The sequence below is a fragment of the Acomys minous genome (assembly GCF_964271855.1).
Source record: "Acomys minous genome assembly, chromosome: 12".
In the NCBI taxonomy this organism is placed as follows: domain Eukaryota; kingdom Metazoa; phylum Chordata; class Mammalia; order Rodentia; family Muridae; genus Acomys; species Acomys minous.
The window spans coordinates 79,929,705-79,954,619 of record NC_140493.1 but is presented as its reverse complement, the minus strand read 5'-3'; the positions used below and the strand labels follow the sequence as shown (position 1 = coordinate 79,954,619).

The 24,915-nt window shown below is 46.4% G+C and overlaps 2 protein-coding genes across 7 annotated transcripts in view; one reads left to right on the top strand and one right to left on the bottom strand.

Annotated features, from left to right (window-relative positions):
• The window catches only part of PPM1E (protein phosphatase, Mg2+/Mn2+ dependent 1E), a 136,819-nt gene that overhangs the window by 88,832 nt on the left and 23,072 nt on the right, over positions 1 to 24,915 (top strand). Inside the window, exon 2 of the mRNA XM_084803276.1 lies at positions 23,905 to 24,023. Coding sequence (XP_084659402.1) covers positions 23,905 to 24,023 — 119 coding nt within the window. The remainder of the gene's footprint in view (positions 1 to 23,904; positions 24,024 to 24,915) is intronic.
• TRIM37 (tripartite motif containing 37) overlaps positions 16,488 to 24,915 on the bottom strand; it is a 133,833-nt gene continuing 125,405 nt past the window's right edge. For 2 of the 6 annotated variants that reach the window (XM_084803261.1, XM_084803259.1), the window contains one exon: positions 21,976 to 22,256. In XM_084803261.1, the coding sequence (XP_084659387.1) occupies positions 22,159 to 22,256 (98 nt within the window). In that variant the 3' untranslated portion in view covers positions 21,976 to 22,158. Of the gene's footprint in view, positions 16,750 to 21,975; positions 22,257 to 24,915 lie in introns of those variants that run through there. The other 4 variants (XM_084803258.1, XM_084803260.1, XR_014783522.1 and 1 more) reach the window with 4 other exon arrangements.

Sequence of the window (24,915 nt, the reverse complement as noted above, 5' to 3'; positions counted from 1 at the left end):
GTGACACACAAGGCTTCTGAAAGAAAGACCCAAGAGAAACTATTTTTGTGATTTGGTTTGATAAACAATAGGCAGCGATGTGGAAATGATCTCACAAAATGGTGAGGCCTGTCGGTCCTGCTTTGCGGCCTCTCTGTATTGTAGCCTCCTAGGTGTGTGGGAGGACTCTTGGGATGGTCTTCAAGGAAAACGGGAAAATAGCCCTTCTAGATTTTATGGTTTGCTGTGAGGGGATAAATTATAATTTCTGTGACACTTTGGGGGAGAGTTCTGGCTTTCATGACTCAGTTGCAGAGGTGGTGGGGAAGAGCTGAGGGAAGGGGGATGGGAGGGCAGGAGAAAGCCACAGAGGCTAAGTCCCCAAGGTCTTCAGCCTCTCTCGGTTTAGGGCACTCAGCCCAAGGCACTATACTTTGGGGTGTCATATCCTGAAAGCCTTAACACACCCTATGATTTCCCACAGACGGATTGCTAAAGACCACCACATGTCAAGCCGGGTGTAGCACCACACATCTTGAACACCAACACTTGGGAGGCAGAAGCAGGTTGATTGATCTCTGAGTTCAAAGACAGCCTGTTCTACAGAGAAAGTTCTAAGACAGCCAGGGCTATCCAGAGAAACTCTGTCCTGAAAAAAAAAATCCCTGTGGCAAAATTAACTCTGCATTTTGATAATTTCTTCATTTCCCACAATTATTCATTACTTAGCACCAAAGATTATGGTTATTTTGTGGCATCACATGGAGAGGAGAGAGGCAGATGAACGGCAGGAGGCAGGCCCCTGCTCTGACTGAGTCTGTTCCTGTGTAACCCATGAGTTTGTCAGTAGTGTCAGTGGCGTTTATTGAATTGTCTGTGTTCATTTGGAAACACCTTGAGCTCACATGTTTATCACTCATGGAGCTCATGGCTGTGTCAAGTACTATTACCGTGACTAAATCATTTTGCTACAATTTTAAAGAATTTTGAACTTTAAACTTGTATTTGTGTGTGCATGCTCAAGATACTTAAATCCTTACCTCCTAAAACGCATTGTAGCTTATCCACTTTACAATGGGAGCGAGGGCTCAGCAGTTAAAGCATGCACTGCCCTTCCAGAGGCCCTGAGTTTGTTTCCAACACGTAGAATGGCTCACAGTGCTCTCTTCTGGCTTCCGTGGTACCTGCATTCAGGGGCTCATACCCACACACAAACACGCAAGTACACATAATAAAAATAAATAAATAAATAAACCTTAAAAAGGAATTGATATTATGTAAAAAAAAATACCCTATTGAATATCACAAATTAAGCACTAAAAAAAGTCAAAAGTCTGGCCAAACAAACAACTGGGAACAAGACTGCCCAGCACCCAGAGCGGGTTTCCGGGAAATAGCTTTCTTCTCCATGACACAAATTTGAGCAATCATAAGTGACCTCTAGTTGTTAAAGGAATATTCTCTTAGGAATGCTAAGGGAATAGCATTCTCTGGTTAGATAGTTCAGCTTATGAAGGAACTATTTTTAAGTAAGCCTTAAATATACAAGGAAAAAAAAAACCCTAACCTCCGATACAGTTGGCAGCTTGAGAAAGGCTTAATTACCCCTCCTCTTCTTAACCATCCAGAGAAGGCAATCCAGGCGCAGCCAGATGCTTATTACCTGCTGCGAGCACAGCCAAGTGGAGTCCCCACTGCTAAGCTCAGAAAATAAACAAGAAGAAAGGAGAGAGAAGACAAAGGCGTGTGGACAGAGGAAATAACCACTCACAGGAGCAGGGGGCAAAGGTGGGAGCCTAGCGTGGCTCCTGATGCTGAGGAGGGTGAGAAACTATAGAAGTCCATGGAAACTACCTAGGACAGAGCTTTTGTTCATTGTGGTGGAAATAAAATTTAAACTATGGTGGAGTAATTCACTGCAATTTTCTGTAAATGCCTCTCCACATGGGACCAGAGAATAAAAAAATTACATTTTGACTTTGAAAAGACTGACAGGGTCAGTAAATGAAAATTTGGAGGAAAAAAAAAGTGTGTGTGTGGGGGGGATCAGAAGACTTTTTTTTTTAAATTGAGAAGTGGAGCAGAACAAAGCACGTGCCAGTGTCGTGAGAACTGGCTGACAGTAGACACCGGGGCAGCCTCACATAGTGTCAGTTTCCGGCCATTGCTTCCGTCTGGCTCCACTGGCCTTGGCTCTGTGCTGCACAGCTTAGGGTAGTAACACCAAGCTGTGTAGAGAGGGCGCAGAGAACTGCTCTCTGTCTCCCAGTGGATTCTAGAAAGCCCTGTCCTTGATAGAAATGCTGACTTACAGCCTTAGCCACAGCACACATCTGGGCGTGGCCTCAGGAAAAACCCTGAGTAGACATAGTGGAAGAACATTCTATAATTCTTTATGAAAACAAGTATAAAAATAGCCCATGAGGGGCTGGAGAGATGGCTCAGAGGTTAAGAGCACCGTCTGCTCTTCTAAAGGACCCGGGTTCAATCCTCAGGACCCACATGGCAGCTCATAACTGTCTGTAACTCCAGTCCTGATGGATCTGACATACCAATGCACAAAAAATTTTTTAAAAAGAAAAGAAAAGTAGCCCACGAGTAGTGGCAACAGTTTGATCCTAACAAACAGGAAAAGGTGCTTTCCAATTTCCAGTGACCATGGACAGTCTGAAAGTCACTGAGATTCTGATAATTCTCTCACTGATGACAGGCGTCTTCACACAGAAGTGGTGTCTTCACACAGAATTTCAGTTTCAAACCCAGGGAGGTAGATATAATAATAAATATGAAAATTTACAAAACTTAGCATGGCAGTGAACACCTGTAATCCTAGCACTAAGGAGGTTGAGGCAGGAGGATCAAGTGGCATTATTAAATATACAGGAAGTTCAAGGCCAGCCTAGGAAATGAGACACCTGCCCCCACCCCCAACATGCACAGAATGAGATAAAGAAAAAGTTGGGAGCGGGTGGCACAGCCCTTTAGTCCCAGGACTTGGGAAGCAGAGGCAGGTGCATCTCTGTGAGTTCAAAGCCAGCCTGGTCTACAGAGCGAGTCCAGGACAGCCAGGGCTGCACAGAGAAACCCTGTCTGGAAAAAGCAACCAAACTAACAAACAAAAACCTGCTTAAGTCAGCTAGCCGTCTTTCTGTTTGCAGGCAAGAGTTGTCTGCATTGTATCCTAACGTCTGTTGGTTTCTGTTATAATTTCTTTAGTGACAGTCAACCAATACTCGAAGGCTTATGAAGGACAACAGGTCATAACTTATTCAGATGGGATTAGGGGAAGAGAGCAACAGAACGTTCCGCTTCTGTTGGCTTTCAGATTCTGATTTTTGAAGATGTATTGTGCCTAGCATTGCCTTTATACGATCTCTGGTAAGGCCCCAACAGCCTATACGGATCAGATAGCGTCTTCTTCCTTAGGAATATTTTGCTTGAAATTAATCGTCTAATGGCCTTATTAAATGACCGATGTGGCTCAATGGTACATTGCTGGCCTAGTAGGTATGGGGCTCGGGTTTGATCTCTGCCATGCAGCAGGTTTTTATATTTTAATCTACTTAAATGGAAGCACCTCTGAGGATGCGTGTTGAGTGCAGACACAGCTAAAGATAGAAGAGTATCCCCCCCCCCCTTTACAGTAAGAAAATCAAGTTAATTAGCCCTAGTTGCATTTCATGCATAAAATGACAGGACTTAGAACACAAGCGTTCAGCCAGATAATCCAAGATTCCATTTCACATGGTGGCTATAAGGTTTATTTTAAATTATGTGTATGTGTCTGTGTGGGGTATGAACATGTGACAGCAATTGCCCACAGAGACCAGATGGGGGGGGGCGTCACACTCCATGGGGCTAAAATTACAGGCAGATGCGATTCACGTAACGTGGATGATGGGAACCAAACTTGGGTCCTCTGGAAGAGCGGTTCGTATTCGTAACCATTGAGCCGCCTTTCCAGCCCTAAGGTAGCTTTTATTTATTTATTTATTTATTTATTTATTTATTTATTTATTTATTATCTTGTTGTTGTTTTGTTTGAGACAGGGTTTCTCTGTGTAGCTTGGCTGTCCTGGAACTCGCTTTGTAGACCATGCCTGCCTCTGCCGTCCAAGTACTGGAATTACAGGCATGCACTGTCACCACCCAGCTTGTATTTTTTTTTTTTTTTTAAGAAATACATACTTTTAAGATAAAGGCTTCTAGGAGCTGGAGAGATGGCTCAGAGGTTAAGAGCACTGACTGTTTTTTCAGAGGTCTTGGCTTCAATTTCCAGCAAACACATGGTGGCTCACAACCATCTATAATGTGATCTGATGCCCTCTTCTGGCCTTCAGGTGTACATGCAGGCATAGTAAATAAAATAAAATAAAGGGTTCTTTTTAAAAAAATGTCCCACTATCCTTAAATAAGCGATATTTACAGATATGCACTCTTTGCCATGACCTCTGCTTCTCAGTTGTCTAAAACAAAATCTAGGTGAACCAGAAGACAGGTTGCTTTTATGAGCTACACCTGTGACCTCTTACACGCATCTTTAACGGCACGACCTGAGAGCAATGTTCATCCCCAGAGCCAGTTTCCAGAGCGGCTGGTTCAGAGCACAGTGAACAGGTTCAGGTTTAAGCTGAGGGGGAGAGCGGTGCCTGCACACTTCCAGCCCTCGGAGGAAGCAGAAGGCACAGCTAGAGTGTGAGGAAAGGGAAAGACTCCGGGGTGTCGGGAACACACAGACGGCCTGGTGGAAGACTGGGAACCCACAGATGCGAGGAGGCAATGCAGGCAGACAGTTGCTGAGCTCAAAAAGCCTCCATTCAGGCCCCCTGTGCTTTAAACAAAAAAGTGACCATGACGACACTTGCCTCGTTTCAAACTTACATTTGTTCAAGTTTTGAGTGTGCAACAAGAAGGTAGAGAAAGGAGTTGTGGCATCCTCTAGATGTCTCTAATGCTAACATCTACAGTGAGGTGGTGTGTTACCAGAGGTACAAGGTTAGCATTGGTACTGACTTTTGCTTCTGCTTTACTTCTCACTGTCCTGGGGATGGAAGCCCGAGGCTTCGTAGCTGCTGGGCAAGCGTTCTGCCATTGAGCTCTGTCCCTGGATTTGACTGTCAAGGCCAGATGAGGTGCTGGCATTTCATCTGCATGTATGTCCACGCATCGTGAGCGCCTGGCGCCTGGGAGGCCAGAAGAGGGCGCCATGCCCGCTGGACCTGGACCTGCAGACAGTTGCGAGTGCTCTGTGGGTGCTGCTCATCATGGAGTCATCTCTCCAGCCCCACTGGTTTGCCTTTTTTGTTTGTTTTGTTTTTATAGACAGGGTTTCTCTGTGTAGCCCTGGCTGTCCTGGATTCACTCTGTAGACCAGGCTGGCCTTAACTCTGCCTCCTGAGTGCTGGGAATTAAAGGCGTGGGCTAGCACAGCCTGGCTGATTTATATTTTTTATGTACCACGTTTCCCTCAGCCTTTGCTCCCCCGGTTGGTTGCATAGCTTCCTTACTGTGCAGAGTACGGTAAACACATGTGCAAGGGGCTAACGAGCAATCTGTGAGCGCCAGTTTCTCAGCACTCCTCTCCCACAACTGGGAATTACATGCTAATGTTATTTAAGTGGTCTGCATTAGCTAAGAAGTTTGCTAATTGATTCACTGGTTGTCTCTGGGGAGTGGAAGGAGACTGTTACTGATCCTCATTATTAGCCCTTTTACATTTCTTGGTGTGTAACAGTGAGCTTGTTATTTGGCTAAGTAAGTGCAAATGTATACAGATATGTTGTAATAAAGTAGCATGGTCCAGGGCTAGAGAAATGGCTCTGTGCTCAAAGTGCCTGTGTGCAAGTGTGAGGAAGGAGGTGAGACTCCCCAGAACCCTTACAAATGCCGTGGGCAGGGGAGCCTGCCTGCAATTCTAGCCTTGGAAGGCAGAGAGTGGGTTCCTGAAGCAAGCCGGCTCGCTGGACCAGCTGCTTCTGCGAGGTCCCGGTTTGGTTGACAGGCATTGCCTCTGTGAGCAAGGTGGAAGAGCGACAGGGGTGACTCCCTTCCCCAAACCTCTGGCTTCCACACTTGCCACCCTTCCCTATGCATGCATACGTGTGTACACATAGATGATGTACATGTACACACATACCGTATGCGCGCGTGCGCACGCGCACACACACACACACACACAGGAGCAAGCACAGACCACAGTATATTTGTGTGAGGCCACAGATAGTGATGTTGTGCTGCCAGATGACTCTGCATGTAGTATTCATCTTTAATGAACTCTTGACAATTTCTATTAGAGAGTCACTTGAGACTTTTTTGGAAAAGTGGACTTTACTCCCAGAACTTGGGAGGTAGAGGCAGGTGGATCACTGTGAATTCAAGGCCAGCCTGGTCTACCAAATGAGTTCCAGGACAGCCAAGGCTACACAGAAAAACCCTGTCTCAAAAACAAAGCAAGAAAGTACTGTTTAAAAAGACTTTGTAGATCAGAATATCTACATTTTCTAATTTAATAAGTTAAACATCTCATTGTTCTAACTGAATTCACTAAGGAAATGAAATGAACTCAAATATATAAAAAATGTGTATTTAAAACAAGTGATAACAAATTTTTTTTTAGTTCTTTACATTTTGTTTTTGTATTTGTATTTTTTGGCTTTTCGAGACAGGGTTTCTCTGTGTAGCCTTGGCTGTCCTGGACTCACTTTGTAGACCAGGCTGGCCTTGAACTCACAGCGATCCGCCTGCCTCTGCCTCCCAAGTGCTGGGATTAAAGGCGTGCGCCACCACGCCTGGCCCAGGTCTTTACATTTTATTTGTGTGCATACTGGCACACACGTGTGCTGCAGTGCACGAGTGGAGCTCAGAGCACACCCTGAGGAGTCAGATCTCTCCTTCCACCACGTCTGTATCGGGACTGAACTCAGATCGCCAGGCTGTAGCAGGAGCCTTTACCAGTTGAACTGTCTCACAAGCCCGAACTTGTTCTCTTAAAAAAGATGTGGACTGACATCAATTTCAGACACTTTGTGTTGTCTCTCATTTAGATTAGTTTTTAAATGTTACCAGGATTTGCCAGAAAATCAGGATGTGTGTTAAATGGCTTTGCTTTCAAGTAAGCCCATCTGTATGGTGTAGATGCTGCTGACTCGAAGCTTGGCTGAGCATGTCCGGCGGACTGTGGAGCAGGAGCCTTCGCAGGGTGTGCGGGCTCTCTTGGTGAGGTGTTTTTGTATTGTGCTTTATTCAGTGTCCTCGGGTTCCTTAGAATAGACACACCAGGTGCCTTTGTTACCATAAGTGCCACCTCACGTACAGTGTTGGTTCGCACTGTGTCATGTTGTCTATCTTTGGAAGTCTCTCACATAGCTCATCTATCAGGGTTATACTTTGAAGAATCATTTTATAGTTTGATGACAAACCGCTGTGAGCAGGTACCAGAGATGCTTACTGAGGTACAATGCGCCCTGTAGAGATGGCGCACGGCGTGTGTTGGTCGGGGCTATCTAAAGAACAGCACGGATACAATGAGTATATACATTAAGGTGGATTCTATGAGCTGGGCTTACTGGATGCTGTCTGGGTAGTCAACAGTGGCTGTCCCATACCAGAGTGGCTGAAAATTGAGTTGTCATTCAGTCTACGGGGCTGGATGTCTCAGCAGTCTTAGTCTGGTGCTGAAAGTCTCAAGGATTCCTGGCCTTTTATGTCAGAACCACAAAAAAGTAGACTGTTGTACAAGTGAGGGAATGGCACAGCAACAGGTAGGTGGACTTGCCAGCAAGAGTGAGGTTAAACAGGCAAAACCCAAAGCTTCTTTCTTCCATGTCTTTTTATTGGGTTGCCACTAGAAGGTGTGGCCCAGATTTAGTGCGGCCCTTCCTGTTTCAAATCTGATGAAGAAAGTGAGCGGTAGCTGGGGTCTCAGTTGATTCTAGATGCAGTCAAATTGACAGCCAAGACTCGCCATCGCAAGCCCACCTGTTGCCAGTTGGATACAAGAGAGTGTCATGTGGAGAGAGAGAGAGAAACCTCAGTTGAGGAAATACCCCCATGAGCTTGGCCTTCAGGCAAGTCTGCGAGGTCACTGATGACTGATGTGGAGGGCGCAGCCCACTGTGGGTGCGTGGGTCCTGAGTTGTATAAGATGCAAGCTGAGCAAGTCAGTGAGCAGCACTCCTCCGTGGTCTCTGCCTCTGTTCCCGCATCTAGGTTCCTGCCCTGACTTCCCTCAGTGATGGAGTGTGACCTAAGAGTTGTAAGATGAGATAAACCCTTTCTTCCCCAGCTTGCTTTCGGTTAGTGTTTTCTCAAAGCAATAGAAAACCAACTGAGGCATACAGTATGATTATTAGACCACTGAGCAAGATGACTCAGTGGGTAAAGGTGCTGCTTGTCACAGAAGCCGGACACCCTGAATTTGAACCCCAGGACCCACACAGTGGAGAGCACAGACTGCACCGAGCTGCCCTCAGACCTCTGCATGCATGCTGTGGCACACATGTACCCATGTGCTCACACACGTGTGTGCCATACATACCATACACACACACACTAAAAGACACATTCCGTGTGTGTGTGTGTGTGTGTGTGTGTGTGTGTGTGTGTTGCATGCATGTGAGGCTGCAGCAGGGCACTGGATGTATGCCCCACAAAGCCATGCCTGGGTGCTGAGGACTTGAATCAGACCCTCTGGTTACAGAGCAAGTACCCTCACCCACAGAGGCATCTTTCCAGCCGCCAACGACATGTTCTTCCAGCCCTTACAGTTCACAGTTTTGGGATGATTTCCAACCAAAGCTGCTGTTAAATTAGCAAAGGCCAGGGCCCTAAAGAAATTAGTCCAATGTTGGGTGGTGATCACGCACACCTGTAATCCCAGCACTCGGGTGGCAGAGGCTGGCCTGGACTACAAACTGAGTCCAGAACAGCCAAGGCTACACAGATAAAACTCCCTGGCTGGGAGTATAGGGGGAGGGAGAAAAAAGAAAAGAAATTAGTCTGCAAATGAAAAGCTTAGTAACCAGCATGCTGTCACATGACAGTAGCCCATTGCTGCTGTTGTGCTGGGACAAAGTTTCATAGCTTATTAACCACAGGCCAGGGGTGCAGCATCTTGGGAAGCTTCTCTCCTTAGCCTGCTGCTTCTCCCTGTGTGTCTGGACTTTGGTTTCCTCCCAGTCTCTGTGTGCAGCCCATGGCTTTAGACACGCAGTTCTGCTCTGATCACAGCCTCATGCCATCTCATGCCCGTTCACATTTCCTTTCCTTGTAAGGAAACCAGTGCTGGACTGAGACTCACCTGATTGGCTGCCAGGCGTGACATACTGGAAGCAGCTCACTGTGTGAGGGGAGAAGGTTGCAGCGTCTAGTTCTAGAGGTCAAAAGACATGGCACATACATTGGTTCTGTTTCTGGTGAGGTTGTCCTGGTAGGCGCTGGATCACAAGAGCAGGGCTATGTTGGGGGTGAGTCACAGCATCTTTGGGTAGGAAATGGCTGGAGGTCCCCAGTGACCTAAAGAGTTCAAAGGAGCAACAACACTACTGCTGTCCTGGCAACTGGATTTCCTACACACAGTCTATGGAGGACACAGATTACATTCTAACCACGGAGGTGATGTCACTTGACTTTTACACTTTTAATGACCCTGTTTCAAGGATAGTCACATTTAGAGGTCTTGTGGGTTAGGGTACCAACATTTAATACTGGAGACAACTCATCACATATTAAGTTAAAAAAAGTATGGTAGGGATCCAGGTTTTCATTTTTGAGCTAATAGTTACTGTACTAAGGAAAATAAGGTGAAATTCTTGAAGTTCTTTTAGGGCCATTCCCACAACTTCCCATGAATATGACATTGTAGAAAGAATAGTTTATTTGCATAAAGATTTAATGCCTTTCTTTTATAAGAAGGTCATATTAAGAATATTTTTGGAGCTTGTCGGTGGTAGCACACACCTTTTAATCCCAGCACTTGGGAGGCAGAGACAGGAAGATCTCAAGGCCAGCCTAGTCTACATAGCAAGTTGGAGGCAAGCTGGGTCTACAGAGTGAGACCCTGTCTCAAAAATTAAAGACAAAAATAAAAACTATCTTTGGGGCTAGAGAGATGGCTCAGTGGTTCAGCACTTCCTGCTCTTCAGGAGGACTGAGTTCAGCTCCCAGCACCTGTGTGGGAAGCTCACAACCAGCTGCTACCACAGCTACAGGGGCTCCCACACCCTCTCCTGGCTTCCTCAGATACCCACATACACATAGCATACACACGGGAGCACACAGATACATACAAAACAAATATTTTTGTACATACGTGCTGGTGGAACCAGTTTCAGTGTCTCCGGAGACTTGTTTAGTATATCAGAAATTCTGAGAATGAATTCACTAGCTATTAGTGTAATATAACATTTTCAGTCCTCTGACACCCTCCACACACACCGCCGTTGCGTGTCTCCTTTCTCTGTTGTGTCCCCCCCATATGGCCACCTGACTCAGTGTGTCCTGGCGCTTTCTATTCTGTTTGCCATCAGTTTAGAACCTATGTGACACACAGGTAAGTAGTTTTGCTTTAAACTCCTGATTATTAAGTTATTGATTGTCAAGGTAGTATTATAAACATTAACTATTGATGGGTTTGGTTTTTTTGGGTATTTCATCTACTTACAAAATACCAAATTTTGCTAGGCATGGTGGCACACACCTGTAATCCCAGCACTCTGGAAGGCAGAGGCAGGCAGATCTCTGTTGGTTCAGGACCAGCCTGGTCTACAAAGTGAGTCCAGGACAGCCAAGACTACACAGAGAAACCCTGTCTCAAAAGACAAAACCAACCAACCAACCAACATCCCCAAACCCCCGCAAAATGAAAAAAACAAATTTACATGAACGTGCCCTGTACACACAGGGACAAAACCATGAGTATCCAGAAGGCTAGAGAAGGCATCCAGGGCAGTCCTGCCAACTAGCAGTTTAAAAATACACTGGCTAGGTGAATACAGACAGAAATATGAAAGATTCCCAGTCTGAGCCGGACGTGGTGGTGCACACCGTTCGTTAATCCCAGCACTCACAGAGGCAGAGGCAGACAGATCACTGAGTTTGAGGCTAGCCTGGTCTATAAAGTGAGTCTAGGACAGCCAAGGCTACACAGAGAGACCCTATCTTGAAAAACCAAAAGAAAAAAAAAATCCCAGTGTGGAATGAGTTACTCTTTGGCATAGAAGCAGTAGCATATCGCTCCCCCATCCCTGTGTGTGTGTGTGTGTGTGTGTGTGTGTGTGTGTGTGTGTGTGCGCGGGCACACACACACTCACCAATTGGGCTACACTGGCTGGCCTGTGAGTAAGCCAGGCATCCTCCTGTTTCTGCCTCTGCAGGGCTAGGATTACAGGTGTGTGCTGCAGGCAGGTGTTGCTGCACCCAGCTTTGTACATGGGACATGGGGCTCAAACTCGGGTTGTCATACTTGCAAAGCAAGCACTCTGGCAACAGAGCTATCATCTCAGCCCCCAAGGAGCACTGTGTCTCCTCACCAGAGCTACGTGATGTTTGGTCTTGTCTTGCTAGGGACTGACGCCAGGGCCTCTGCCTGCTAGGCTAGTGCCATCACTGAGCTGTGGTTCCACTCAGCATGATTTGGTGTTGGAGAGAAATTAGGTCTGTTATGTGTTAGCTTACTTATTATCTCTGTCCCCCCAAATGCTGTACCTCACCCATGCTAGGCACAAGCGCTATATTCCCAGCCCCTCATTATTTTCCTTTTTTAAAATTAATTTTCAGGTTAGCATCCAAAGTATGGGTTTCATCACGGCATTTTCATACATGAGTCATTCTGCTTTGTTTGTGCTTGTTCACCCGCTCAGTTCTTCAACATTTTTTTTTCTTCAACATTTTCTTAACAAGTCAGCATTGCGGGAAGATACTAGGATACACCCACCAAAGAACTGAGCATGGTAGATAATGAATGAGGAAGCTGAGGCAGGACGACGCTTGAGGCCAGCTTGGACAATATAAGGAGACCTTGATTCAAAACTAAAACTCCTGATGAAATGTGGCAGAGCAGGTACATGCACACACAACGCTACTCCAGGAAAAGGTCTGGCAGCTTCCTTTAAGACTGAACATATATAGCGGCGCTCACTTTTAATCCCAGAACTCAGGAGGCAGAAGCTGGTGGGTCTCTGTGAGTTCAAGGCCAGCTTGGCCTGTATAGTGAGTTCCAAGACAGCCAAAGCTACACAGAGAAACCCTGTCTCCAAAACAAAAAGGCTAAGCATATACCTCTAACCTATTAACTCCTCAGTGTTTATCTAAGAGAAAGGGAAACACGTCTACAAAACGACTCACAGGTGCTCATGGCAGCCTTACTCATCTCAGTGAAAATTCGGACACAGCTCATCTGTCCATTGTGAGAATGAACAGGCTCACATAGTGATAAAAGGAAACACTATTTTTCAATGAAAAGGAGTGTCCTCTTAATATACACAACATGAGTAAATCTCCACAAACATGGTGCCCAATGCAAAGAACCCTACGTGAAAGGCCACGTGTGCTTATACCAAGTTCAGGAAGACACAGAGCTGAGCTTCGGTGGAGAGATGAGCAGTGAGAGACTGGGGTGAGCACCGCCTGGAAAGGAGCCGACCGCCCTGTGCTCTACTAGGGCTGAGGTACACGGACATGCACTTATCACTATTCCATGAAAAGCACACATGTGTGCGTTCTATAGGATGCAGAGTGTAGTAAAGCCTGTTAGCTGACACTGACACGCATTGAGGTATTTAGAGGGAAGGGTACTGAGATCAGTAAGTCACTTTACTGTGCATGAAAAATAAGCCATATTGAGTCTGTCAGTGGATGGGGAGCACGGAGTGAATGTAGGCAGAACCTAAGCACTGGGTGTATGAATTCCAGGGCAAAGTGCCTTCCTTTTGTGTGCACTGGAGAATTACTACCATGGAATAGTGAGAAAGGGAAGTCACCTTTGACACTGTTGACAACATATTTACTGCATGAAGTGAAACGGAAGTACCCGTGGGAGCCATGTTGCTTGCTCAGCATGATCCTAGTTGGGCGTAGGTTTTCCCAGAAGCAGTGGATGCTGTTGGGGCGTCTCTGGTCATCATGTTTGATTCATGTCAGTGGGACGTCAGCTCGATGTCAACTCATCATTTAAAATTCCATTAGCTTTGGGAGGTCTTAGAATGGGATAAACTTGCCAGGCATGGCACACACCTTTAATCCTAGTACTCTGGAGGCAGAGGCAGGAGGATCTCTGTGAATTAGAGGCCAGCCTGCTCTACAGGGAGTTCCAGGACAGAAAGACACTGTCTCACCCCCAATCCCCCCCAAAAACCCCCCCAAACAAAACTGGGATAAACTGTCATTATTTTTGATAACCGAAGTTCTCCTCTGACCCCTGTTCTGAGAATGCACTTGAGTGTCTACCATGACTTGAAAATCAGGTACTTGAAAGACTGGAATTTCTATGTAAACTATATTGCTAAGATAAATTAGGAAAATAAAACACAACCTTCCCTCGTCAGAGATTGGTTTAAAGTCTGGAAAAATGCACATATGCTGTTCAGACTGGAGAGAAGGACTCTGCAGTCTTTGGCTGGCTCTGGCCTTCCTGGGCTTGTGTGCAGACTTCAGAGAACAGGAAGGAAAACCGGAAGGCAACTATAAATCCTTAGTACATTCAGTTGCCTTGGTATTAACTCATACTTTCTCAGTTGTTTCAAATTTACATTTAACCAAAATCTCTAAATCCCACCCAACTGCCTGCAGTGCCAAAGGTCTCGCTCTCCCAGAGAGCAGAGCCTGGAAACAAAGGGCAGGCGAGCTTGAGAGGCATAGGCAGCAAGTGCTCTGGAATGACACTGTTCTTGTACCCAAGTGCTTTCTGTGGGCATGTCCTTCCCTCACCTTCACAGGAGCACACAGACTCGGAAGGGAAGCCACTCAGAACTGTCCTCTGATCTCCATACACTCTGTCCCCCAAACTAATACATAATTTGAGGAGGCATTGTTCTAAGTGCAGATGCGGACAGGGGAGCACTTGCTGAACTCGGCAGTACTTTGCAAAGCTGATGAACACTGCAGCAGCATGGGCAGGGCACAGAGGTGACACCCAGGAAGAAAGTGCAGCATGGCACCATTGGGAACCCTTGAGGGAAGCAGAGCCCAGAACTCGGGGATCCAGCACAAGGAAGATCTCATGGGGACACTCTGGCAAGGGCTGTTTCAGGACACAGGCTGTTCAGTCAGCTTTGGGGAGAAAGGTGACATGATTTCCTCCTGCTGGGCCACAATCTCTCTGTGATCTTGTACTGATCTTGTGCTACTGTTAGTTTAGTCTTGGGTGATCTTGTAGCAGCTAACCGGGATTCATAAAAAAGCTGGGAGTCTGTGGGTTTTCCTTGAATGTCAACCTGGCTGGTGTGAGCAAAAATAGTTGCTGAGACTAAGCCAATAGGCGCAGCAGGGAGACTTCTGCTGTGAGAACCCCAAGGTTGCAGCGGCAGGAGCCAGGCACCGGTAGGCAAGAGAAGGAAAAGAGCCTGTGCTGTGTGGGCATCGCCATCTGACTCCAGGTGGCGTTCCTGGGGCTTGCTAGACAAAGAGCGGCCTCCAGAGGATGGAACCAGCCCATTAACTCCACGGAGTCCAAGGAAAACAATGCTGTCGTGTAGAGGGCTGGCTTTCTCTAGTTTTAATCAAGTGTGCTATTTTAGACTTAAAGTCCTTATGCTTAACGGAGATGGGGTGATCAGAGTCAGGGTTTCTCCCAATCACCCATGCGGAGGAGCCCGCCCTGCCATGATCCTGGGGGTGAGGGGCCCCTCAGTGGACTCTCTCTGAGGGAACTGACGGAACGGTCCCGCCTTCCCGAGTTTCTGTTACCTTAGCGGGGCTGAGCCCAGCCTGCTGCAGCACAGCTGTGGGTCTGAGCTGTGTGGACGCCCACATTGCCAATGTCAGGAAGGATGTACTTTTAAACCTCTAATTTATCTAATAATGTCTTTGGTGATTTGTGTAGGTTTGGCATTGTAATCAAAGTGCTTCCTGGCTTGGTTTATTCAGTGTGCAGCCTTAAAATGTACACTGTCCTGATATGCATGATGCTAACAAGTGACTGAGAAGGGGTCCACCCTTGGTAACTGAAAATGAAGCCCTTTTATTTCTATGGTGTGTCAATCTATTGATACAAAGATAGCATCCATTGCTCACAGCCAGCCTCCTCCATTCAGCCCGGTCCCCTTCCCTCTTCACTAATGCGGGCCTGAAGCCAGCCTAGACTAGATGAATATAGAATAATAAACTCTTGTTTAAAATACAAAGCTCTTACGGGGCGTGCTGTTGAACACCTTTAATCTCAGCCCTCAGAGGGCAGAGGCAGGCAGATCTCTAGGAGTTGGAAGCTAGCCTCATCTACACTGTGAGTCCCATTACAACTAAGGCTATGCAGAGACCCTGTCTCAAAAACAAGACAAAAAATAAAATACCCACAATACTTGGCAACAGCATTGTTCCATGTGAAGTCTATGGCATAGTTGGCTATAAGAAGTATGAACACGTCTTCCTAACTAGTGGACGCGCTGCCAAGACTGATGGACTTAATAGGAGTGAATATATGTTTATTGAGACAAGCTCTCCATATGCAGCCTTGGCTGGTCTGGAACTCACTAAGTAGACCAGGCTAGCCTGAAACTCAGAGATCCACCTGCCTGTGCTGCCAAATGCTGGGATCAAAGACATGTGCTACTATGCCCAGCACAGCCAACTTTAAGACTATTCCTGATACATAAAGCAGAACATCCTTTTTCCTTTTTTTTTATTAATTTATTCATATTACATCTAGATTGTTAGCCCTTCCCCTGTTTCCTCCCATTCTTCCCTCCCTCCCACTTCCCCCCTTCTCCCCTCCCCTAATGTTGTGATTGAGGGAGACCTCCTCCCCCATATATGCTCTTAGAAGCAGAACATCCTTATATACTTATAGAAACAATATTTTGGGTTTGTGTCTTGACTTGTCACCCAGGCCAGTCTCAAACCTGTGTGTAGACTCCAGGGACCCTGCCGCCTGCCTCCCATGCCGTGAGTGCAGTTATGTGCAGCTGTACGCAGTGCACCGTTCTTCTGTCTTTGACGCTCTTTGAGATGAACGACGATACTTACTTGGAATAGAATCACACAGGTAGCACGCTAGCCAGCTGCTTATTTTTCCAGTGGAGGAAACAGCAGCCCTCAGTTTGGCATCTCCTAGAACGAGCCTTCCTGGCTTATCATGTTCCCAGCAAGTCAGCTCAACAGCATTTCAGGGATGAGCTGGTAGAGTGTTCTAGTCCCTCCATGTGTCTGGCCTCCAGAGTTGTTACTGACCCCTAGTTCATTCGTTCATCCTCCTCCTCCTTCTCTCAAATCAAGCACAAGCTTTGTACATGCCACACAAATGCTATACTCCCAGCTTTTGGGTTTTATTTTCATAGCAACATAGAGAAATCAATTTTTTATAATTTAAGGGGATTTCTGAGTGTATGAAATATCTACTGTATCTAGAGGTCTCAAGAAATGAATATGCTCAGTGCTAAAATTTCACATCTCTTGCTGCTTTGCTAATCCTGGCTCCTCCTGTCCATCCCGTGCATAGGAATAAACTGAGGGCTTTGTACACAATGCACATGGCATGAGCTTTATGGCCAGGTTCACCTCAGCCCCGACTCTGATGTTATCTGCGCAATTCCTGACGGTCCAGTATGTCTGCTTCAGATACTGAAAAACAAATTCATATAAGCATTGAAAAGTGCTTAACTACTGAGGGCCATTATGATACAGTTGTATTTTGCAACTTTCTCCCTACCACACTGTGTGATAACACCACCTTTAATCCCAGCACTCAGCAGGCAGAGCAGGGGGATCTCTGTGAGTTCTAGGCCAGCCTGACCCATGTAGTGAGTTCCAGGTCAGCAAGAGCTACATAGTGAGACCCTGACTCAAAAGAAAAAGGGAAGGGAGGAAGGCAGGCATGCCTGGGAACAGGTGTCCTTTCTTTCTTTTTTGAGGTGGTGGGGACCCACTCCTAATATGGTCTGGGCAAGCATTCTACCAGGGAGCAATGCTCTTGGTCCTTCTTTCGGAAGTAGAATTGAAGAAGAAAGATTGACCTCTCCAAATCATACTTGGAAGCTGAAGACAGTGCTGCTAGCCACTGTGAGCACCGGGAAGGACAGTCATGGCATCGGTGAACAGCAGTTTCCTGGAGACTGACATGTGTATATTTACTGTAAAGCAAACCCTGTGCTTTATTTCCAGAGCTCATTTTCTGATGTTAATGTGTCTGACTTTCTGACATTATAGTGTACAGCACTGAAAAACTAAATAAATATAAAACTTCAAGTATATATTCATGTATTCATTAACTTAAGTAGTTATAGTGAGGTAGAATGTTTTACTTCTTGTGATTAAGCATAAGTGGAACCTTTAATGATCTTTCAACATTGTTCAAAACGTGTCTCTGTAATATACAACTTAGAAACCAAACAGACTGAGACTACATCTATGAATATGTAAAATCTGTACTGTGGTGTTTGAGACAAATATGGACGTTAACTGCTATGTAGAAAACATTTTCTTTTGCACATAGGGTCTAACTTGTGTGAAAATAAGAATGGAAAGTATTTCAAAGAATGTGTCTTTTAGCTGTACATATGACAAGTAAAGCCGTACTTTTTTTTGAGCACTTTAACAAGATTAATTTGACTTCAGAAAAGCCAGGCCACCCAAAGGCCAACATTACCAAATTCAGGTCATACCTAGTGACAGCAGTGCTTCCAGTATGATGGCATTTGATTCCACTGACTGTGTCTTCTCTGCATGTTTGTGTGTGCACTCTGTGCATGCCTGGTGCCTACAGAGGCCCCTGGAACTGGGGTTGCACAGGCTGCAAGCTGCCTGTGGAGGCTGGGACTCAGGCCCAGGTCCGAAGAGCCGCCGGCGCTGTCCCCGCTGACCCGTCTGCAGCTCTAGGCCTGGGTCTGCACACTGCCTCGGTGCTGGTTCGTCTGCTACTGCTCCGCTTAGGTTTGCCAAAATGCACCATCTTCCAATCAGCGTAAGAGATTATGAAGGCGAGCAGTGTCTGTTATGTTAGCCACGCTTGTTAATGCTCTTAAAATGACAAGCACTAATGATAAGTTTGTATTTGTATCAAGTATTCTCTGATGTTACTATGCTTTAGACATATTTGCAATTCTGATTTCTCAGAAATAGTTTCTTTCAAATAGTTTCTTTCTTTTCAGTCAAAACCGTAAGAAATGATTCATGAGAGTGTTCCCATGTTCTGACGTGCAGCGAGCTGATGGAGGTGATGTTTGAGAACTTACTTTAGTGAGCTAACCCTCCTCCCTACTTCACTGGAAATATTTTCATTCTGTCTGACAAAAAGTTTTTTAAAAAAGTACATTAGCTGTAACTAAAAATGTACCACAAATGACACATTAATGAGATGAATGGTGCGTGCCTTGTTCTCACAAGTCGTCAGAGTCTTCTTGCCTTTGATGAGCCTAGACTGATAGTTTAATTACACAAAGGTATCACTTTGCTGTGGAGTGCTGGGGAGCTAGATCACATAGACGTTCTCAGATCATTTTAAAATGTAGCTTTACAAACAGACAAAAGAGCTGAGTAGGTCAAAGCACAAGAGACATGAAGACAAGCCACGTGGGTACTGGGAGCCCTGGCCTCTTCTGGAAAAGGCAAGTAACCTAGACAGCTGTGAAGGAGACGAGGTGACACTAGCTCTCCATTGTGTGGCCCTCGAAGAAGTCCATGATTTCATTTTAGGGCTGTTAACGAGCAATAGCTATGAAAAGCGACCCTTCCCCACACGTGAAATAACATAGCTCAAGTGCAGTGCTTGCCTCCCATGTATGCAGCCAAAGGCCATGCCTCAGACCCACAAGCGCAGTGAAGGAAAACAAAAGCAACAAGGTGTGGTGGTGCAGGCCTGAGGTCCCAGCTGCTCAGAAAGTACTGTCTCTAAATAAAAATTACAGTCAGCAAAATAGCCTGGGGCAGTGGTCCTCAACCTTCCTAATGCTACGACCCTTTAATACAGTTCCTCGTGTTGTGGTGACACCCCCCAACATAAATCATTTCACTGCTACCTCATAACCGCAATGTTGTTACTTTTATGAATCATAATGTAAATATTGGATTGTGACTCCCAAAGGGATTGCTGTCCACAGGTTGAGAACTGCTGGCCTAGTGTGTAAAGGTACTTGCAACCAAGCTTGACAAACTGGATTCTATGCCCGGAACCCATATGGTAGAAGGAGAGAATCATCTCTTGCAGACTGTCTTATGTGAGCGCGCGCGCGCACGCGCGCGCACACACACACACACACACACGATGAGTGAATGAGGAGGGTAGTTAGTGGATAGAGCACTTGCTTAACATGCAAGAGGCCCTAGGGTCAGTGCCCAGTGTTGTTAAAACAAACAGGTCACAACTGATGATTTCACTATTCACAAAGAATAATAACCTGCATCAGTACATTTTAAAAAGTTCTGACGAGGGTTTGGAGAGAGTGTCTGCAAGTTGAGGACTTGAGTTCAGTCCTCAGAATCCACGTGGGAACCAGGTACATTGGCACGTGCCTAAAAGCTCAGTGTGGGGGCCATGGAGACAGGGTTCACTAGCTAGCCAGTCTTCCCCAAACACTGACCCAACTCCAAGGAAGAGTCTTGTCTCAGAGGGGGGAAGAGAGAGAGAGAAAGAGAGGGAGAAGGAGGGAAAGAGAGAGAGACAGAGAGAGGAGGAGGAGGGAGGGTGGAGGGAGGGACGGAGAGGGAGGGGGAGAGAGAAAGGGGGTAGGGAGAGGGGAGGAGGGAAAGGGAGGACGACTATCTTTAGAACACACTTGTGCAGACATGTATGTGCACACATACCCTCCCGAGGCCCTGACATGCATCTGGACACATATGAACATGCACACAATGATGAAGAGGTACTAAGAGTAAGAAAGGCAATGAGAAGACTTTTCCTTCCCTTAGGGCTCGGTCGCTCGCTCTGAGGTTGTAAGCAGGCTTAGTTTCCTGTTTCAGAATCAGGTCTTTGGTCTCGCCTGACCTTCCTACTAACAACTGCGCTAGCCCAAGCTGCTCCACACAAGCATCCTGTGCTCAGACTGTAACACGTGTCCTTGATTTTGTACCCAAGTACTCCTACCCACCATTTGTTATTTACATTTAAACCACACTGATTTGCGTTTGTTCTTTCTTGGCCAACTTCAGTGCCCACGGTCCATTGTTATGATCACCCTTCACCTCATTGTGCCACCTGTAAAACCACAAATCTTGGCAAACAAGACCAGTATGTATGTGTACACACACACACACACACACACACACACACACACAGAGTAGCGCAGGAGGAGGAGCTATGCATGTATAGTGTCCCAAGCAGCACAGGCCTCTGAGCACTGTCTACCTTCTCCAGCGGCTTCAGTGTCGTCTGGGGCTGTGTTAAAAGTGAAGTCTCAGGCCCCACAACGTTCTAACGAGATCCGTAGGTGAGTCTTGTGCCTGAGAGCTCATCACCTTCGGATCTCATTGATGTAAGCACTAGGGGGCAAGCTTACAGCTCCTGGTCATGTACAGTCTGAGCAGCACAACAGTGCGTGGCACAGGCGTGCATGCCCAGGGAGGGAGTCACACTGTCAGGTGGGACTGTCCTTCCTTCCTAATGGCAAACAGGAAAGCCTACCTGCACATAAACTGCTCGCCCTCCCTCCCTTGCCTCCTGTCAGAGGCTCGTATTTCCATGTATAGACTGGATTTCAACCCTGAGGTACCACTTCTGCTTCTACAGATCTACCGATTATAGGCTTTTTATATACATAATTTCCAGAAAATGTGGTCTTCTGCTACCATATTCTCTTTCCTTCCTTCCTTCCTTTTCTTCTGCTCCCATATTTTCAAAGTCCGTCTACACATGTAAAGCTATGCCCCCTTTAATGGCTCAGGGGTTCTGGAGATGGCTCGTCAGTGTAAGAGCACCTGAGTGTGCTTCCAGCACCTACATGGCAGCGCACAAGCACTTGGAACTCCAGGTCTAGGGTACCTGATGTCCTCTTCTGACCTCTGTGGGCACCAGGCACACACGTGGTACAGATATACATGCTGGCAAAGCATCCCTGCTCATAAAATAAATATTGAAAAGGTTATTATACTCTGTATCTGCTGCACTTTATTGTGCTGTGGTGCTCACCCAGGCCTTTGTGTGGGCATGCACTTTCACTTTTAAGCCATGTACCTTGGACAAGAACTGCTGAGCCATGTAGTAACTTTACATTAGCATTTCAGGGTCCTGCACGCCCGGTGTCTGGCATCCCACTAACGCTGCTGTCACTTGTCTCTCTTCATTTTAGTAGGAGAGAGGAAGCAGGGGTTGGACTCAGGACCTGTGCACACTAGGCAAGCATTCTACCACTGAGCAGCCCCATATGATGAAATTTGAATTGCTGTTTTTGTACATAGAGATCCAACCTATCCCCACCCTATACCATTTTTTGAGACATTTTCCCTCCCACTGTTTACCTCAGCACCTAGTCAGTGATGACTTTATTTACATGCTATTAGAGTACATGTTCTGTTTTCAGGAGTGATATAATCAGCCATTCCCTCTTTCACTCAACTCCCATGACTCTCCTTTTAGTTACTCTAGCTTTTAATTCTTTTTTGTTTGGTTGGTTTTGTTTTTTGGCAATGGGGGGGGAGATGTTGTTTGTTCTGAGACAGGGTCTCACTGTGTAACCTAGATGGCCCGGAACTCACTTTGTAGGCCAGGCTGCCCCAACTCACAAACTGCCTGCCTCTCCCCGTGGAGTGCTGGGATTAAAGGTGGGTGCTACCATGCCTGGCTCTTTTTAGTATTTTAGCTTTAACACTCTGGGTTTCAGTTACAACAGCTGTTGAACAAATTATGACAAAGCTTAGTGACATAATAAAGTCATTTATTATACTCTAGTTTCTTCTGGTCAGGATTTCAGACTGGCACATTAGAATCCCCATGCCTGTTCCATGGCATCTGAAGCCTCAGACTGGACATGGCGCTGCTTGAGGCTCTGTGCACTTACACGTCAGGCAGCTGATGGTGGCTGCTGGCTGGGGGAAGGGGGCTTAGTTCATATCCACGCGATCCTGTACCTGCTGTCTCTCCAGGTTGGCTGGTTTGAACTTCCTCACAGTATGGCTGCTGGGTTCCAAGAACAAGCAATCTAGAGGGAGAGAGAGGAAGAGACAAGAAGCTAGGCTAGCCAGGGAGCCTGCTTTACCTACCCCACCCCAGGTTCTCCAGTCTTACCACATGTGAAGGAAAAGTAACAGACTTTATGTGAGATGGCGAGGTTCTAAAATAGCATGGGGCCTGGGGCTGGAACTCCATGGCAAAGCGCTTGGCTAGCATGCCTCAGGCCTGAGTTAGAGCCAAACGTGCAGAAACAGAAGGTGGGAGCAGAAACACTGCTGTGGCCCGCTACAGAAAAAGCCTGCCACAGCCTTCTGGTCACAGTTCAAGCATTCACACATGCTCCATCCCTTCTTCTCTGTCTCCCCTAATGTCTCTCAAAGACTCATCCCATGCTGACATCAAGATCTGTCTATGTGCTCGTGAGATCCTACGATCAGCTCCTTGTCTCCTTGCGCTTTACCTGAAAACTTAGGCACTCACAAGGCAAATACTCTGCCCCACTTTCCACAGCGCACACAAGATGTATGTGCTACAGCGTGGCAGCTGCCTTCCTGATTCTCCCTGTTATTATTTCTATTTCTATTGAGTGCCTGTGACTCTCAATCTCTAACGTGTGAGCCCCTCTCTCAAATACCCAGGTAATAATTTTATACCCTTATAAAATATCCCATAACCATTTCCAGCTTCACATTGCTAAAATGAACTTCTTTTCTCCATTAGCACACGTCCCCTTGCCCTGGTTCCTACTCTCCCACGTAGCTGCTCAGACAAGCTCAGGACTCACCCTCAGTCGTTCCCCATTCCCTCACCTCAGGCCAAGGGTCAGCAAATTCTACAGCACCTTTTTCCAAAACACACCCTCCTGCCCTTCCTCTTTCTGTCCCTCCCCTGCTCCTGTCCTTCCTCCCACCCTTCCTCTGTGTCCCCCTCCTGCCTCCCCTTTCTCGTGTTCTTTTTTTTTTTTAAAGATTTATTTATTATTTATATATGCCTGCATGTATGCCTTCACTATAGATGATTGTGAGCCACCATGTGGTTGCTGGGAATTGGACTCAGGACCTTTGGAAGAGCAGCCAGTGCTCTTAACCTCTGAGCCATCTCTCCAGTCCTCTTTCTTGTGCTCTTACTCCTGTCTTCCCCCCACTTCTTCCTCATTCCTTCTGTAGATTTTCAGTGTCCTTAACTGCCCACCTTTTTTCTTGCTACATTCTAATTTCCTTTGACACAGCAAATCTTCTCATTTCTGTCTCACTGTGGCACTTCCTTGCTCAAAGCTTTGTGACTTCTCACAAGCTCTCCCAAGGGCCTGTGCACACGCTAGTCTCAAGTATTTCATCCTACATTTGCACTTCCTCGTAACTCAGTCTTTTTCATACGTGAGGGCACTGGCCATGCAATCAAGGTAGGAGTCACTATGGTTTACTTTGTAAAGCTTCTCTCACTTTCAGGTTGTGCCCTGTTGGTTACCGCCTGTCTACCTGGCTGGCTGGTAAAATCCACTGGCCATGGACTAGCCCTGTGACAGTCACCAATATGTATCCAACACTGAGCAGGTGTCCGTCAGATGGCAGGCGCGGCCACTGCCTGTTAAGGGGCAGTGCTGTGTTGGCCTGTATTGTGGTACGTGAAGGCGTCGGCTCCGAGTCCTCACTGAGGTGCCTGTGCTTCTCTTTCAGTAACTGCCCCTCCTTTCTGGCTGCTGCCTTAGCCAGAGCCACATCAGATGAAGTCCTGCAGAGTGACCTTTCTGCTCACTGTATCCCAAAGGAGACAGACGGCTCAGAGGGGACTGTAGGTGAGTACCTTTCTCCATTACTGTTTAATGACAAAACTTTCTCACAGGTAGTGCACTACAGAAAACACTGGTGACATACTAAGTCCAATTACACACACCCACTAGTGATATACAGGGGAACTAGAGAGTTTTTCTTTAAAAAAAAAAATCAATAAAAACAGGCAAGAAGAAAAAATCCATATATGTATATGTATATATGTATGTGTATATGTGTGTGTGTGTGTGTGTGTGTGTGTGTGTGTGTGTGCGCGCGCACGCGCGTGTATGATAAACGAGTACATGGAGAGTATTAGAAACAGGAAATGGACATGAATAACTAGCAAAGAATACACAACAGAATTGGACTCAGCAGTGTGCACCTGCAGTTCCAAGCTACTGGGGATGCCAGGGCGGGAAGGTCACTGGAGTCTAGGCTTTCTAGACTTGGGCAACGACCTAATCCCAGCTAAAAAACATTAAGAGGATGAGAAAATCAGAGTGTGATGGAAAGCCTGTTTAAAATGTTTTGCTTATCCATGGCTGCTCCACTCCCAATGCACCCATCTCTTCTAAGATAGTTAGCTTATCTTGAAGAAAACAAGTAAAAGCACACCAAAGTTTTAAAAAGTTATTACAAAACTCATGAATCTTGTTAAAGTTTTACATCTGCTAAAACATAGCCCTGACATATGTAATGTCTTTATTTGTACCAATCATTGTGTCTTTGTTGCTAACAAGGGTTGAGGCTCACCAGTCACTCCCCACTCTCGCCACTGGCACCAGTGGAATCAAGACCAAGCCTTGGACATGATCTCACAGACAGACAGACAGACAGACAGACGCACGCACGCACGCACGCATGCTGTTTTGAGACAGTGTCTTGCTGAAGTGCCCAGGCTGCCCTGAAACCTGC